Source organism: Daucus carota, chromosome 5 (assembly GCF_001625215.2).
Source record: "Daucus carota subsp. sativus chromosome 5, DH1 v3.0, whole genome shotgun sequence".
Classification (NCBI taxonomy): domain Eukaryota; kingdom Viridiplantae; phylum Streptophyta; class Magnoliopsida; order Apiales; family Apiaceae; genus Daucus; species Daucus carota.
This window is the reverse complement of record NC_030385.2, coordinates 37,820,639-37,839,002: the sequence shown is the minus strand read 5'-3', so window position 1 is coordinate 37,839,002 and position 18,364 is coordinate 37,820,639. Positions and strand designations below refer to the sequence as shown.

The 18,364-nt window shown below is 32.5% G+C and overlaps 2 protein-coding genes across 6 annotated transcripts; one reads left to right on the top strand and one right to left on the bottom strand.

Moving 5' to 3' along the window:
* Positions 1–5,636: 5,636 nt before the first annotated feature.
* LOC108221060 (glycerol-3-phosphate 2-O-acyltransferase 6) lies at positions 5,637–7,796 on the bottom strand. Its single transcript, XM_017394961.2, has 2 exons — positions 7,093–7,796; positions 5,637–6,736 (listed from the first exon to the last, which is right to left on the bottom strand). The coding sequence occupies exons 1-2, from the start codon at positions 7,708–7,710 to the stop codon at positions 5,879–5,881; spliced, it is 1,476 nt and encodes a 491-aa protein (XP_017250450.1). The 5' UTR covers positions 7,711–7,796; the 3' UTR covers positions 5,637–5,878.
* Positions 7,797–11,520: 3,724 nt separating this feature from the next.
* Positions 11,521–17,944, top strand: LOC108222921 (putative F-box protein At3g25460). 5 transcript variants are annotated; one of them, XM_017396904.2, is made up of 5 exons: positions 11,521–11,722; positions 11,796–11,866; positions 13,181–13,300; positions 14,342–15,618; positions 17,460–17,944. In XM_017396904.2, exon 4 carries the CDS (start codon positions 14,382–14,384, stop codon positions 15,615–15,617), a length of 1,236 nt encoding a protein of 411 aa, XP_017252393.1. In that variant the 5' UTR covers positions 11,521–11,722; positions 11,796–11,866; positions 13,181–13,300; positions 14,342–14,381; the 3' UTR covers position 15,618; positions 17,460–17,944. The 5 variants fall into 5 exon arrangements, with proteins under 5 accessions (XP_017252393.1, XP_017252390.1, XP_017252394.1 ...); XM_017396901.2 differs by lacking the exon at positions 11,796–11,866; XM_017396902.2 differs by having other exon boundaries at positions 11,522–11,722; positions 11,796–13,300.
* Positions 17,945–18,364: the final 420 nt, after the last annotated feature.

Below are 18,364 nucleotides of genomic sequence, written 5' to 3'. Positions count from 1 at the left end.
AAATATCACGTTTAATAAATCAGTGCTTTATTATCCATGAAATATTTCTTTTCAATATTGTACAAATATTTAGTTTTCTAATAAAGATTTTTCAAAATATTGTAAAAGTATTTAGTTACAGAATTAACTTGCGAAATCTATTTTAGCAAACTTATATGTTTTCTTGTTAAGAATTCTATAAAGTGCTTTTTAAATATAAATTAAGTTAGTACTATTTTTCAATAATAAAATTTTGAGATTCTTTAAAAAAAACTTAAATATAGTTCACCGTGTTAATATTCTTTCAATTACTTAAAATAGACGTTTTATGTCAATTTTATAAATAAATATTTAAAAATTATACTATATCCATTCTCCGATATTTGAGCGTATATTTTAAAGAATCTCAGAACATTTTACAGAATCTCAATTTTCATTTATGACCAATTATTTGATTAACATAAATAATAAGATATGTAATCAATTGAATTCTTTATTTATATTCTCCATATCTTAATCAATCAACCAGAGAATTTAATGTATATTAGCTTTGAATTTCAAATTTCAAATTTTCAAAAGATTGACCATGATGAAAATAGTTATTCATCAGAGATTGTTTCAAATATTGTGTAAATATCACGTTTAGTAAATCAGTGCTTTATTATCCATGAAATATTTCTTTTCAATATTGTACAAATATTTAGTTTTCAAATAAAGATTCTTCAAAATATTGTAAAAGTATTTATTACAGAATTAACTTGCGAAATCTATTATAGCAAATTTATATGTTTTCTTGTTATGAATTCTATAAGGTACTCTTTAAATATAAATTAAGTTAGTACTATTTTTCAATAATAAAATTTTGAGATTCTTTAAAAAAAACTTAAATATAGTTCACCGTGTTAACATTCTTTCAATTACTTAAAATAGACGTTTTATGTAAATTTTATAAATAAATATTTAAAAATTCTACTATATCCATTCTTCGATATTTAAGTGTACATTTATAGAATCTCAAAACATTTTAAAGAATCTCAATTTAATTTGAATTATACTTTATTATATATACTAGAATTTATTATTAAATATTCTTTTTATATAGGGTCTCGATCAATGCTTAAAATAGAACCATTAGGGTTCTGCTCACAGCCCTATAATTTTCATAGATTTTCAAGATTTAAATCTAAATATATGTTTTTTCGCATAATTGGGTGTTCAAAAGTAATTTCAAAATTTTCAAAAAATATAAATATGACGGTAATTAATAGATTCCCTAAGAAAATATAATTTTATTAAAATTCAATTATTTAGAAAGATAAATATGAAGTTAATTAGTAGATTTTTTTAAAGGAATATAGTTATGGTAAAATTCAAATATTTGAACCAATTTAGACAATATATTTGTGTATTAAAATAAAATACACAAGTATTTATTATAAAAATATTTTTTGTCGCGAGATTCTCTTAAGTGTTTTAAATAAATGAAAATTGTAATTTATTATATTCTATTTTAATAATGGAAAACTAGTTAGTAATTAGATTCCACAACTTTTCTTATACAGATAAAAAGATAAATATGATGAAGATTAGTAGATTCTTTAGGAGAATATAATTATATTAATATTTAATTTTAAAAAGATAGATATGACAGTAATTAGAAGATTCTTTAAAAGAAATATAACTGTAGTAAAATTAAATTATTTAAAACATTTGAGAGAATATATTTGTGTAATAAAATAAATACACAAATATTTGTTTGAGAAATATAATTTGTCGGGAGATTCTTTTAAGTGTTTTAAATAACTGAAAATCTTAATTTATTATATTCCATTTTAGTAATGAGAAATATGGCTTATTAGATAACAGAACACCTATTAGATTAATATTCTATAATATAAATTTTAGTATTTTAAATTTTATACTACCTCCATCCCAAATTAGATGACCCCGTTGACTTTGGGCACGTAACTTTAGGTGCATTGACTGTCTACTTCCGAAACTTATTTTTTTATTTTTTCTTTTGTAAATGAAAATTTTATATTTTAATTTTTATTTACAAAAATAAAATTTTACAAACAAGTCATATAGCTAGGGGTGTACATGGTTCGGGTTGGGCGGGTTAAAGAAATTTAACGATCTAACCCGATTAAATCGGGTTTTCAAATTTTCAACCCAAACCATAAAAATTAAATTCATAAGCCAAACCAATTTGTATGACTTCGGTTCGGATTGGTTCGGATCGGTTTGATCGGGTTATGAAATATAAAATAATTTCTTTTCCATATTCTAGCAAAACCAAGTTTCGACACATCAAAAGATTGAAACTTTAACTGAATGTATTACAACAAGCAGGTGAAATACCCGGTATATACAAAATGAGTTAAGCACTATAACATCTTAAAAAACCTGCACTACTGACCAAAACACTTAAAGCTCGATACCAAGTTAACCTCGATACTAAAAACTTCAGAATTACAACAATAAATTAAAAAATTAAGTTGAACGGAAACAATTAGCAAAACACAACAAATCAACAATTAGCAAAGCACAACAAATCAACAATTAGTTATATGGACTAGGCTAATATATTATGGGTTATTAAGGTGGGGTGAATGATTTTTATATGTAATTTAATATTTTTTAATCGGGTTGGGTTGGATCGGTTAAAAAAAACCGAAACCCGTGTCCAACCCAATTAAATCGGGTTACTCATTTTTTAATCCAATTATCAATCGGGTCAAAAAAGTTCGGATTGGTTCGGATGAAATATGGTCGGTTTCACCGACCCGTGTACACCCCTACATATAGCTATACGGTCAATGAACCTTAAATTGTGTGCCCAAAGTCAACGGGGTCATCTAATTTGGGATTGAGGGAGTAATAATTAAAATATTGGTGAAGTTGTTTGTGAGAACTTCAGAACTGTATCATAGGCAAGTAACATTTGTAAAAAAGATTTGGTCCACAGCCATCCTTTGAAGCATCACCATCAATAATGATTCTTTTGTCTGGGCACTGTGAAGCAACATGGAATAGACAAAGTGAGATTGTCATTAAAACTCTTTCATCGGAACAGAACTTGGATTCTCTTGACCAACATATTATATTTGCCAAAAATTGAAGAATCTTTAATGGTAATTATATATAAAACCTCACAACACATCTTAGAATAATGCTTAAAGGGATTCTTTACAAATATATTGTAGTCGTTTTTTTTCCAAGAATCACTGAAAATGTAGTGAAAGTGCTTTGGAACTTAATAAAATTACTGAGATTTCTACAGTTACAAACCTCACCCCCTTTGGTTATATCTTGCTTTTCAATTTTTGCTCCACAGCAATCCTGTGAAGCATAATCATCACTGATTATTCCTTCCTTTAGACCCTAATTAGCATTTATGAAATACACAACAGAAAAATATAAAATTGTGACTCTTTCTGGTAAACACATTTTAGAATCTGATGACCAACATATTATATTGACAAAGATTATAGAATAGTTTTTTTAATATGACATCATATAGAATCCAAGAATTCAAATCCTCTAACTATTCTTTTGGCTTGGTTTAGCAGCATGAGTTCCGTGATTGCCCGGCATAATAGCAATTTGCTTCTGCTTTCGAGCAATAAATCAAGACTTTGAATTTTCTTTCCATCATAGAAGTTGTTGCAGCCCATAGGGAATCAAGAGATGATGTTGGCATGCTGTTGTTGCTTCAGTTATATCAACTTTGAATTCTTGCAATGATCCACTAATACAAAGCTAAACAAACACAGACTCATAAACTTGAAAAGGAACGCAAAGACATCTATGACTTGGTACGCAGGATACGCAATCGAACCCCAACTCGGAAAAACGACTCGGCAAAAAAATCAAAAGAAAACGCACTGCTCAAACAACTTGGTAACCATCGAACGAAAATTGACAGAAAACAGGGGACGGGGTTGTCTTTGGTGTGGGTTTAGAAATCAAGCAGGGTGATGGTTCTTTAAAGAATCCAGATCAATGATGTTCGCATGCTGTTGTTTCTTGTGCACCAGCGCATCGATCGTCTTCACTTAACCACGAAGTTTATCACATGATAAGGGTATTCCTTCAAATTAAACACCACCACCGAATTAAACCCTGTCTGCGTAATCCGTTCTTTTTGGTCATTTGACAAACCCGATATACATCACATAACGAAACCAGTTCACACTGCTGAATAAAAACAACAAATCGTAGTTAGTGCTAAATTCATTGTTTCCCAAGAGATTAGTTAACGGAACCGATTAAAACACCCACTAAACATTAATAAGATAAAATGCAAACCTTGTAATTTTCTCGCTGTTCTTTATCATGGAATTCTGCAACTAAGTTGTTGTACGTCTGTGATTGTAGAAGATAAGAGTATGTTTTGTATTATGTGTGTTTCTATATATCTAAATAATGAGAATATTGCATAATCTTTCCTTTTAAAATTTTATTGTGATTGATTTGTATGCAATTAAATGTGATACAAATTTCCATGTTTAAAAGATTCTTTGCTGATCAGGTCCAAAATAGAAAGCCATTTACCCAGCATATATATGATTATTACAATAATGCCATTAAATTAATGGGTTTTAGAGCATCTCCAACCATACAAAGCCCTTGGCTAAAAAATGAGTTGGCATTCCAAAATTAAAAAATATAGCCAACGTCCTGAAAAAATAGCACTCCAACCACGTGAACCTGTTGTCTATAATTTTAGCCAACCTCTTATGGATGGCTAAATTTGTCGAACCTCTACAGGTCTGTAAGAAATCTGTAGGAAGATTGCACATCATTTATTACTATATTAAACTGATATATTCTATTTTAACAATCTAAAATATTAATAACATACTATTTTTAAATTATAGCCAACCAATATAGCCAATACCATTGAAGCAAAATGTATTACAGGTTCAGCAAATTTTACATAATGTCTTACAGGTCCAATTTAGCCATCGATTATAGCCAACACCGTTGGAGATGCTCTTAAATCGTTATAATATTAGAATATATCTACGGTTGTTATTAGATCTCTCAGTTCTCTTGATAGTAAGGTTCTCCCTCGAACCTTACTCATATATATATATTACTATATGTCTTTTTTTTTTCTTATTTTGAACAAACAAGCGAAGATAATAACGCCAAACAAGACTTTGAGAGTATAATTCTTCTGATCTACGCGGTAAGGGTGGGGAGTGGGGACATCAATATTTCCGCACGCGGCCTATGGCTTCTTGCTCTTATAATAGGATTATAAAAAGGGTTTGTCTAGTGTGTGCGGTGTGCCCATGAGCACATGCTAAGCACTAAAAACAATGAAATTGGAGGTTTTTGATTGGTTTGGTTGTTGTAATTGCAAGGGGGTCCACCATTATTCAAAAGTGTAAGTTAATCAAAACATAAGGAACTTATCAAATTTTGTGCTTAATGTGTGCCCATGGACACACCATAGAAAAACCGTTATAAAAAACCAATAGCAATAAGTAAGAACTGTGGGAAGTGAGAAGCAAAGGTTTTGCTATGTTTACAATTACAACACAAGAATGTCACATGTACCTAAGTTTTCATCAAACATATCTAAGATTCCAAAAGTATATGATTAAACTTCAACTCAAAATATACAGTTGCAAAGATACTAATAGTGGAGCTGAAAAGCACTAATAATGCATACCAATATGTTGCCGCAGCTTTACATCTGTAAAAAGAAAGTTATTTTGTGTAACAAATCTTTACAACTCTCAAGCCCTTCTATTTGCACAAGTGTTCAATTTTCCTATGCAAAAATATAAAAATTACAAATATAAACTTGTTGTAAACCTTATTTTCTTCAATCAAGGAAAAAGATACAGAAAATAATAGTAATTGCAATCTAGGCATCAAATCCTCATCTTGTTCGAACAACTCCATCAGTTCCAGCCATCATAGCATACTTATCCTTCCTAGTTAAACTTGTGCATTCAAATCCTAATGATCCGGCCATCACCCTTTGAATATAATTCGCAACTTCTATTGATGATTTCTCAGATTTCACTGTCAGCTCTGATGGCAATTGATTCAAGAACGTGATCTCGTATGTTGGCCTAGGATTCATGAAGGTAAAATATGGGTCGAGACACTTGTAACCCCTAGTCGTCGTTCCATAAAACAGGCTCTGCTTTGTATTGATGGCCACCGGGACAATTCTATCTGTCAGCTCTGCAAATAATGCACTAAACCTCAGTAGAAATGGTTCGCGGCAAGTTGTGCCTTCAGGACATATGACCAAGTCACCTTCCTCAAGTAACTTCTTTATATTTGAGGCATCTCTTTCGCGGTCTCTTGATAATGCAACCGCTTTAATAGGAGAAATCATTTCAGAGAATTTGCTTATGCTATATGTGACACAACTGATTTTTCTTCCTAGTGCCACGGCTGTGATGACAGGGTCCACTACAGTCCGGTGGTTACAAACAAAGAGAACCCCGCTCTGGCCATTTCGAGGGGCAGGAGGAGGATTGCCTTTAACGACTAGATTGATCCCCAGGATTTTATAGTTGTACCTGACAATTTTTTCTGGTAACCAGATATTGACATAAACTCTAACAACTGACAAAATGATGCCTAATGGCATCCATAAGAATGTCAGTAATGCCACAAATGGTGTAGGCCTTTGAACCAGACGACCCTCGTGGAAGATCACTGGCCTTAACAGCTTGTTTCTTGGTAGTGGCTCACGTCGCGTTCTTGGAACCATGAAACCTTCCTGCATTTACCAATAAATTCTATAGTCATTTCGACTAATGTAAACATCATATAATTTTTTTAATAATTGCTAATAAATGTAGAGTAGGGAGAAAAATCAGATAGTAGCGTTTTCATACACATTTGATGAGGTCAATATTATATATTCATTCACAATCCAAGACTCTGATTGAATGAACGAGTGGTTGAACATGATACCTACATGTTGGATTTATACTACTTAAATTTTAATCAGGAAATTAAAACAAGCTACTACTCTCTTTAGCATCTGAAGAACAGAGTAGGCGGAAAGGCACTTTTGGTAAGGAATTCTGGCTTATAAGTGAGAAAATAAACGCAGACAAGAAGTGATTGTACCTTGCAAACAGACATGAAATCATGGTCCGTTTCACGATCCCCGAGGCCTAAATCTGGAACATTTGTGCCGAATTCTTTGAGAATAGCAGCTTTTTTATGTTCACCAACCAGAACCCCTGGCTTCTTAACAAATCCAGTAGCTCTCCCAGATTTAGAAACTTCCAATTCTGTCCCCAGAACCTTATCAGCCCCTAGAAAATTCGTCACAAACGGCTCCACCATAATTCTTGGATTCGCCGTGACAATATACCTCTTCCCGAATGAATTAAATACTTCCCAAGTATCCGGATGAACATCTTCAGCATAAAACTTAGGCAACACGGAACGTGACACCAGCTCAATGTCTCCAATTTTCAAGCCCGAAACAGAAATGAAAATAAATACATTTATCGCAACACTTTCTGAGATAAACAAGTACGTCACATAAACAAACGGAACCGATAGCAAAAGCAAAATGGCACGAAAAATGCTCCCGGCTTCTAATGCAACAAGCATGTAGTAAGGAAAAGCACTTCTGGACACGAGAAGCGTGCCATCGAGATCAGCTGCGACAGTCTGATTCGATCTCCCAGCTGTGTTACATTTCGTGATAGGCTCGAAATGGCGGTGAGCAGCCATGACAGAAGAGAAAAATGCTTAGCAGTGAGAGCTTTAGGCCTGGTTTCGTTGTGTGAATTGAGTTATGTTATGGACAGAGTTGGATCAAGAGGCTTTATATAGAGAAGAAACTTTTAGTATTTTTTTTTAATTATGCATGGAAATTATATGAAGCTATAGTTATTGTAGTCTTGAATACATTGAATTAATTAGCCTACTTTTGTTATAAGCATAATTATGTTGAAATGTAGTGGCAGTTGAGGGTGGGAAAATGAGAGGTTTGAGTAGTTGAGATTCCATAACCAATTTTAGATTTTTGTGGACAATCTACGACCGATTTCTATTAAATAGTCCACTAGTTCAGTCTATCCAAAGAGAAAATTTACTCCAGAACTAACTTCACAAGGACTCAACATGCAAAATTTCATAGATAAGTTTTCTTCATATTAGTTATAATAAAAAAATTATTATTTAAAAATTGTTAAAAAAAAAAAAGACCCGCAAATAGGTTCAGATTTCGGGAAAGTGAAAATGGTTCCGTATAGATATTTCTGTGACCAATTATATACATTCATTATATTCTGTTTCATTTATTTTGACTTTATTTTTATTTTATAACACCTTTATTACATGTTTGGTTCACAAAAATTATCTAATTTTTCACCGACCTCAGAAACAATAAAATTAGAGTAAGGCTTTATTCTATACTAACCTTGATGACTAGCTGCTTCTTGTTTTGTTGCCAATTGTTGGTCAAAAGATTTTCCTTACCCTACTTTGAATTTGATAGCACACTTTTATTACCGCATATAATTTTCTTTGCCGTGAACTACGAACACATTGCTTGCTTAATTTTGTAAGCAAGTTAGGTTACGAGTTGAAATTTGTAATTGTGGTTATGAAGTTGTGCCACATCTCTATCTTCGCACATGAATGAAACAAATTGGTACGAATAAATATATTCACATGTTTGAAAGAGAATTTGCAGCTTGCTCGCTCATTTATTTTGTAATCATCTTCTGAACTACTTTGATTTCGTGGCTCTATTTTCAGTTAAGCCTTTAAGTTTGTGGCTCTATTTTTGGGTAAAGTTTGGGCTTACAAAATTAGAAACATTTATAATAGTAGTTGAGCTGAAAGTTCACGTAAATAACAAGTTGGACGTGGAGTGCTCATTTTTTGCCACTCAAACAGGTTTTCTAATTTTCTTATATCACAAAGTTTCGATAATTAGATGAGAATGTGGTCTCATTTTTGTTGAATATATATTATTAAATTATTCATTTTTATACTGATCTAGCGTTATATCATACTTCAATTTTCATGATATCAAGATCTTGTTCCATTTGAACACGCTTGGATAGTCGGGTTTATCTCCGGTTGTCAACAAATAACTAGTTATACGACGTTCAGAAATCCAATAAGTGGTCGCCCGGCAGGCTAAATGCACATTGAAGACCTGTATTTTGACATGGAAACATGTTCCGTAACCTCTGATTGCATGCTTTGCAACGAGCTAATTTAGGACACCTGGGTCTGAGCTAATTTAGTAAATGCAAAAGATATTCGATTTCATCAGGGTGGAGGGGACAGGAGCTCTCTTAAGTTTTAGGGGCCGATTGGGTTAGCTTAAAAAAAGTGACTTCTTGCTTATAATATAGAAGTGGAGTAGAAATGAGAAGTAAATAAGTTAATAAAATGTTTGGAAAAGAAGCATAAGCTGTGAGAGAGAAACTAGCATTCTCAGCTTCTTAAAAGTGCTTCTACTTCTTTATACAAACGGGTTAAGAAAAGCAGAAGCCAGAAGCAGGAGTTAGTTCTCGTTTCCAAACAGGTCTTACCCATCAAACATGTACACTCAATCTGTCTTAAATAAAAAAAGAAATCGTCATCAGCAATTTTTTCTTTTTCGTTTGTATAAATTAGTTACAATGAATATCTCTCTTAAATAGCGATTTTGAATAATACGCATTTTGTTTGATATGATTAAAAGAATGATATAAAAAGTTTTCGTTCACATTTAAAGAGCATGCAAATGACTATATTTTAACGATACTAGGTAAAATATTTATTAAAAATATTATATATTTAATGTATAAATAAATATTCAATGAATATAATTAATATATAACATGAGTAAAGTTCAATGGAGTACACAATATATTGGAGTATTGGAGTACAAAGTTGGATAAAATGTAATCTATCATCTAAATTTCAATTTTTTTGTTCAATAATATTCAGAAACATTTAATAACCTGCACATTATGTTCTACACAACATAAACATTGTAATCAAAAGGTAGAATAATGACTTTTATAAATTACAGGACTCTATGTTCTGCAATATAACTAATAAGCAGAACAATAATGTTAATACTTGTTAAAGTTGAAAGATAATTAAAGATTGATAGACAATTATGTGCAAGACAACTTATAAATGATAGATTGTATATAAATTTGTATAATCAAATATATTATTTATGATTAAACTAAAAAATTAAGACTTGTACTCTAATACTCCAATGTTTTTGTGTACTCCATAGAACTTAACTCAACATGACAATATGTAACATGTTGTGTGAAAATATTAGCATAGGAGTGAGTATATATTTATTTTGACAACTTATATCAAATAAATTAAAAAAAGATAAGAAAAATGAAAGTGTAATTCCATAGTGATTATTTTGATATTGGTATAAATAAACATAAAAACAAATGCACTTAGAAATCCTTTTTAATATGATATTTTATTTTATTTAATTCTATCAATAGTCAAATGGTCAACTGTAGTTAAAAAATATTATTTTAAAAATACTTTTATTTCGTATAAATATAAGAGAAACTCGTCTTTTCCCAACAAATAAAGAGAAGGAAAACTCATCTTTTATCAATAATAAAAGATATTTTTCATTGCAGCGATCTTGATTTTTTATCATAATTTAGTTTTAAAAAAAATGATGATTATTTTTATATTTGAAATTCAAAAAGTTTAGATCTTTCCCGCCCATTAAAAACTTTCTTTCAACTTATTTGATGTTAAGAAGTTAAACTTTTGATATATTAAATTAAAAAGTGTTAAGAAATTTACTTACAATAAAGTCTGAAATCGGAAAAGTTAATTATAATTTTTAAATATATGGGGTGTTTGGTTCGTCCGACTTATGTGTTTATAAGTTAGAATCACTTATTCGTACCGTTTGCGTCAAAAGTCAAAAAACACTTAAAAGAAGTTGGAAATACGGGCATGTTTGTTTGTAAGAAGCAGCTTCTGCTTCCGACTTTTGTTTTTCTTGACCCGTTTGTGTAAACTGAGAATGCTAGCTTCTCTCTCAGGGTTTCTGCTTCTTTTCCAAACACTTTATTGACTTATTTACTTCTCACTTCTAATGCACTTTTTTTTTCGCCACATCTAATGCACTTTTTTACTTTAAACAAATAATCACTTTTTTTAAAGTTGCCTAAACGGCCCCTTGGTTTTTTTCCGCAGCTTCTACTTATTTCCATAACACTTTAATCACTTATAAATCTTAACTTGTTTTTTTCAACTTCACTTTTTTATTTTAAAAAATAAACATTTATTTTAAACTCGTCAAACGACCACATATTCTACCAAACAAGAGACCTTTTTTCACAAAATTAAAAGTAAAAAAATAAAATATTCTGATATTTCAAATTTTCAATATTGTTTTCCAAACCATTTTCACTTCCATAATATGTATATACATATATTATTTAATAAATAGTCCCAATCCAATTTTTACCTCTCAACTAAGAGATAATTATTAAATTATTAAAAAAATGAAAATATTTAAAATTAAGTGGGCTTCAGTTTAAGGGTTAAGCAATCGGGAAAACGTTGAGGCCAAATATAGATCACACGCGTCGGTCCCGTTCTGCAGCCCCCATCATTGGAGTTGGACAGCGCCCTTCAATTCTCAGAGATATTCAAATTGCAAGTACCAGGCGGATGAAGAAATATGCTGATGACTCATGATTTCATTATATACGCACATGCTCTGTGAATATATAATCAAGTAAGCAATTTTATTTTGTATCGCCGGTTTTCTTTTCCAGTGATTTTAGTTTTTCAGATTATAAATATTCCAGGTAAAGCATCTGCGATGCACCACTCCGATGCCACCTCCCCATAGTTTGCAGTATTCATTCAATTATTACGGGTATTTCTAGTATGCCGCTATGGGCACACTGACAATTACTTTATGTAGGATGTTTTATGTTAGGGGGTACAAAAAAATTTAACATATAATGCAAGAAGATGAAATCAAATGTTCATTAAGAAGCAAGCAATTTATCTCTTAAACATGCAGTTATTACAATGAGACTCTTCTAATATCGAATTATGTGTACAATGAGAATGAAATGGTAGAGGTTTAGCCACTCTTCAATAATATTCATAAGATATATGCAGATATTTGTATAAAAAAGGTGAAAAAATAATGTGGTGTCATGTCCCCCCAAGAGCTCCAGGGTAGACCCGCCTCTGGTCCCTCGAGTCCATATATTTTCCACAAGTAAAATATAGCTTAAAATATTGCAAAACATATTATTTTCGAATGATGTTCTACAAACAACACTATGTTATTGAAAATATTGCGGATCCTGTACGCTTTACAAGTAGAACATTGAGAAATGTATTATTCTATAAAACATGCTTAGTTTGTGAACATACATATTTTACTTGTGTATGAGATTTGTAAGATTTTATCGAATTAATGATATTTGTGAGACATATTTTGCAAGATAACACTTTTTACAAGATATTTTTAAAAACGCATATCATTTTGGTGTTAGATTAAGTTGACAAGTGAAACTAAAAAGTGGCGATAAGTAGTAATTATGGTAAAAGATCCTATATTTGACAATGGTCTGAGCGGCTTTAGTTTTTTCTTAAGCTATTCATATTAATAGGTCTATAGATTAGCTGATACGCTCTATGTTTGGGTGTTTGGTTTGAAACAGTGTTGTAAAAAACGCATTAAGTGGGCACCTAAGTGGAATCGGCCTTAAAGCTCCAAGCTTGTGAGACATGAACCACTTTGTGAACACTTCTCTTTAATGAACCAACACTAACCATTTTTTTTGGCTTGATCCAAGCTCGAATAAAATTCAAGTTCGAACTCGATGCTTTTTTAATGAGCGATACATGATCACTCTACAGTGTAGTTCGGCTCGGCCCTTTTAAAGCCCTACTCATATAACGTACTCTATAGTTTGGTTCGGCTCAGCCCATTTAAAGCCCTACCCATATAACTTAACCATGCGTTGTCGATAAGAGAAAGACTAGGTACCTGAATAAAAAATAAGGAAAATAGTTCCTTATGTATTAAAATATTAAGGGCGCTACGTGGCCTTCTAGAAAATAGATTAGTGTCCATCCTGCCATGTGTATACATATAAGAAAACCATATGTGTTAATGTTAAGTAAGAGAACTGGATAAGTATGAACTTACCGAATATGTTTTGACAAAAAGTGGAGATCCATCAAGTTTAGATCTGGAAAAATAGGAAGGAAGCGAAAGGCCTCAAGCAGAGCAGCGGTGAAGGAAAAATAATAAATAATCAAATTTCTGCTCCAAGCTTCTACATTTCCGGTACCCTTACTCTCTATTGGTTTACATATTAATTCTTGTGTAATTTTATATTAATCGTATCTGTGTGTAATTGTGTGTTTGTGCTAATATGTAGGGAAAATAGTGTAAGAGTAGAGAAATTTATGTGATAAGTCATCTCAAATTAGTCTTGTTCATCATTGCCAAGTATGTGTATTTGTGGCCTTAGATTGAAGTGTGTGCACTTGTATTGATAGATTTAATAAGATAATTAAGCAATTAAATTCAAGAAATTCGTGGGTCTCCTGTTATGCACAAGAAATTAGCCAAAATAGATATGATGTTCTTAGCAAATATGCAAATATACATATATATATGGGACTAAAAATTTGTATATTTGATTTCAGGTATATTTACGAGAATCAGTATAAGAAATTTATATCAACCCTCGTTAGGCCAAATCTTAAAGCTTTTATGACTCCTCGTTATTTGTTTAGTCTTCATATTTGGTAAAAAAATAATAATTTGTATATTTTGGACATGGTGGTGGATACTGTGTCTAATTATATAGCAGGATTTTAATTATTTATTTTTGTTATCTGATTCTAATTGTCTTTCTAAACTAGTAGTCATTAATTAAGGAGCACAATACATGTATATAATATATTTGATTCTAGAATATGTGTTTAAGACAAATGGAAAATAAGTTAGATTCAAGGCTATGCAAGTAAAAAATAACAGATAGTTTTCCAAAGGTTTTAGTTTGTTAAATTGTGTGAGAACCTTGTTGCTATTGGATGTGTACACTTGTTTCCGATTTTTCTCTTGACATGAATTACAATTGTTACTCTAATATTAGTACTCTGTTCGGTGTCAGCCTATTAGTGTGTCTATTCTTGCTGTGGAACTCTACATCTGAGATATTTCGATATAACTTACTGGGTGTCTGTTACTCTACCTAGTAGGATATGGATGGTTACTCCTTTTTCCTGTTTTTATCCTGATATGGTATCGGTCAAAGCTTTTAATTGCATGTGTTTGATGCTTCTCATATCTAAAACAATTTTTCTCTCCTTTCTCCAGGTATTTTTACTTCTCATTTTAACCAGTTTGTATTAAGACAATGACGAGGGACTTGCAACTATCTGTAAAGGAATTGAACTTATCTGTGAGGGAGGCAACATCAATATTTGAGTTACCGGAAGAGCTTCTTAAGGAAATCCTCTCAAGACTACCAGCAAGATCACTTCTGAGCTGCCGATGTGTGTGCAAGCGCTTTAACATAGTGACCAGAAATTCTAATTTTATAGCTTCTCATGTCAAGCGTGCCAGCACTTTAAATACCACCAAGTTTTGTTCAGCTTTCATTTTTGGAAGTGATTTGATTGGAGGCTTATATGAGCACATTCTTCTGAAGAACACAAATGATTCTGTAACTTTTTCGTATGTGAGGCCAAGTAATCCTGTCTCATGCAACATCTCAATTGTAGGTTGCTGCAATGGTCTTTTTTGTGCTGAAGTTGAGTCCCCTTGTGTTGAGAATGGAAGTCACTTTTTGATCTGGAATCCTATTACCCGAGAAAATTTGTTTGTTCAGAAACCAGTTAACTCTTCAAGAAATCCATATATCATTGCTCTTGCATTTGGTTTCAGCCACAAGATCAATGGTTATAAGCTGGTAAGGATTGTTTCTTATCCTAAACTAGGGAAGTCTTCGGTAACTGTCGAGGTGTACAAGGTGACCACCGGAGACTGGAGTGTATTTGATGTAACAACTCTTCCATGTCATGAGCCTGATCAAGTGCCCCCGTGTTTCAATGATCCATTGATACTCTTTGATATCTCTGTTCCTTTTTTCATCCGACCTTTGAAACAGGCATTTCATTGGGTTACTGATTCTGCTGGTATTGAAGATAGACTTTCGAAAGCAGTAGTTTCATTCGACATTGAAGAAGAACAATTAAATTTTTTTTCATGGCTGGATCCTTTTAAAATTCCTCTAGAAGAGCCAGTGGTTATAGATACATTAAATGACTCACTATCTCTGATTGTTCCTCGCACTAGTTTTCTCAACTCAAGCTTTGATATATGGGTGATGGATGACTACGGGAAACAGGTGTCTTGGACTAGGCGGTTTACTGTTGAGCGGTTTGATGGAATTGCACGACCACTAGGATATTGGACAGATGATCTTCTTATAATGACAACATATGAGAGATATTTCTTTTTTTATAACCTTAAAACCCAAGAACTGAAGAACTCTCCGTTTTTGAGGTGTTTCACTACATTCTGTGATTATGTTGAAACTTTGGAAACAGTCAGCCGGGAGATTGCAGATGCAGGAAGGGCTGTTCAGTGAGGTACTTCCCTGCCCTGGCATAGTATATCTATTAACACTGCATGATCTAATATCTGAAGCATTATTGAAGAATGAATAATTATAGCATCCAATCAGAAACATGAAAGCAGATAGCTTTGCTTTTGTAGCGCACACACCCTGTTCAGAAAAAGTAATGTGGCTTTTGGGTGCTTTGCTCTACTTTGCATTGTAGCCAGTGGCGGACCCAGGAATAAATGTCAATGGGGGCACAACAATTCTTTTTTTTTAAAAATATGATATAGTAAAATAAAAGATATATTAAATGACTTGAAATTATTTGAGTAAAAGATGTGCATATATGTTGTAGACATAAAACAAGTTATAAAGTCGAGAGCTTGGCTACTTTTCTTTCATTCATGCTTGCCCAGTTATCCATTAGCATAAACTTGTAAAGGCAGTAGCTAAATTTATCACAAATATGAGTTTGGGCCAGAAGTTCACTGGGGGCCCATGCCTCCACTACATTGACTGTAGGTCCGCCACTGATTGTAGCACACACAGACATACTTTCAGTAAAACTAATGTGGCTTTTGGGGGCTTTGCTCTCCTTTGATTTGTAGCGCACACACCCTGTTCAGTAAAAACTAATGTGGCTTACGGGAGCTTTGCTTTGAAACCCCCCCTTCCCCCATCCACCCAACACACACACTCACACGCACACACTCTGTTCTGTAAAAATTCGTGTGGCTTTGGCAACTTCACTCGATTTTGCTTCAAGCTCGTGTGCACAGACACACAGACGTTATGGTCCTAATTTTGGTGAATTTTTGGAAAATATCGACTCTGTAACATGTTCAACTGTCTTTTTAGTTATTGGACAACCACTGTTTCTCATTACCCTGTCGAAAAGCTTAAGTTATTTCTGAATTAATCAAATGTAACATGTGCTACTTCTGTAATTGGGAGGACTTTTAGTTTTGTTATTTTCTTAACCACTTCAATTTCAATAAGCAACATGCAATATACAAGACATGCTATATACCCACTTTCTTGTTTGCACAAATGATGTTTGTTAAAAACACTATTATGGAGTAGTTTGGTCTGCTGAGTGGTATCGTGTTGTAATGAGGAATCGGGTTAACTACTGTGGGGTTGAGGCATCAAACCTGATATCATGTGATTGGTTAAGTACTGGAATAAACTATATATTTGAGCGAAAATATTATTGAATCATTGATTCAATTAATACAACTAATATATTTTTATATATTTTTAGTTATTTACATGTAATTATACAAATAATGATGAAAATAATAATAAAATTTGATTTCTCATACCCAAGTTTCATGCCCAACTCCTCCCTTGGTATCAAAAACTCATACCTTGGGGGTTTGAGGTATGAGTTCTATATTAGCTTTCTCAACAAAACGCAAGGTATGAGTTTGAAATGAACAGATCTCATAACTGATACCTAGAAAGGCCGAACCAAACCACCCCTATATGGTGAAATTGGTAGAGGTATGTCAGGTCAGAGGTCACCAGTCCCGAAATAAAAAGTTGGATTGGATTTGTATTCGTGACCGTATATAAATTTGGATTAGATTTGTATTTTTGTAAGTGCTTGCTCGAATAACAAATTTAGTGCAATTTGACTGGTGTGTTAATCTGTTGTGGGCTAGCGTCTGGTATAAAGTGTTAACATGAGTTTGTGAATTCATTAGATAGTACTAAGGATTTAGGAATATCTGGCATGTGTAATATTGATCTTACAATAAACAGATTTCATATCTCACTGACATATGTTATAATATCTGAAAGCTGAAAATTGCATCCTGGTGATATTGTTATCTGCTTTAATCCCGGTGTTTATATGGCATTCAGGCATAGAATCTGGAGCAGGAGGAGCTTTTCTGCCGATTTATAAAGACACTATTCTCTAGTTGCTGTTATTATCTCTGCTGCCTATGTGCACACTAGTCTTCAGCTGGCCAAACTGTTCAAAGGACTAGCTGCTGCCCATATCTCATTTCTGTTGTCCAAGGTTGGTGTTCGGGACCTCCATTCTCCAGCTTGACGGGGAGTATTCAACACTGCGATCTTTTCAATTTACTGCTAAGCAAGTTTCCTATGTGGTTTCTTTGTTCTATAACTTTCCAAAAATGCAAGGTCTATTATTCTGTTTTCCTATGTAGACAGCATTGTACAAAAGGTTCTGGGAGATGAGAAAGTAGAAACAATTACTTTTTGACTTTTTACCAGAGTTTTGCACAATGTATTAAACAAGTAGTTAAGCAGTTTGCTAGGTTATACTATATTTGTTTGATTATGATATATTTTTTATTCTGTTAATGAAAGCTATTTAGTAATGGATCGTAAATTCCAGCATCTAAACCTGTCAAATTAGACTCTTTTACAAAATGTAAACAAAAATACCTGAAACGGTCAAACCAACCTCAAGAAAAGTTAAACTAACAGCGACGGAAATTTCCTCAACCGCGACATATTAAAATTAAACGTGTATATAATTGATTTTTTTTTAATATATAATAGTTTTTCTTGATCTAATTGAAACTTCAAATTTATCATTTACATTGAAAATCATTGAAATTATTTAAATTAAAATAATTTATCACTTGTGTGTGCGAAATAGTAAAGTACTTGCTAAGGCGGGCAATTTCGGGTTTCGGGTCGGGTTCGAGTTGATTTTAAGTCAACCCGAACCCGAAAAACTCCAATCCAAATTCATATTTTACGGATGGAATTCGTATCGGGTTGCTAAGTCGGGT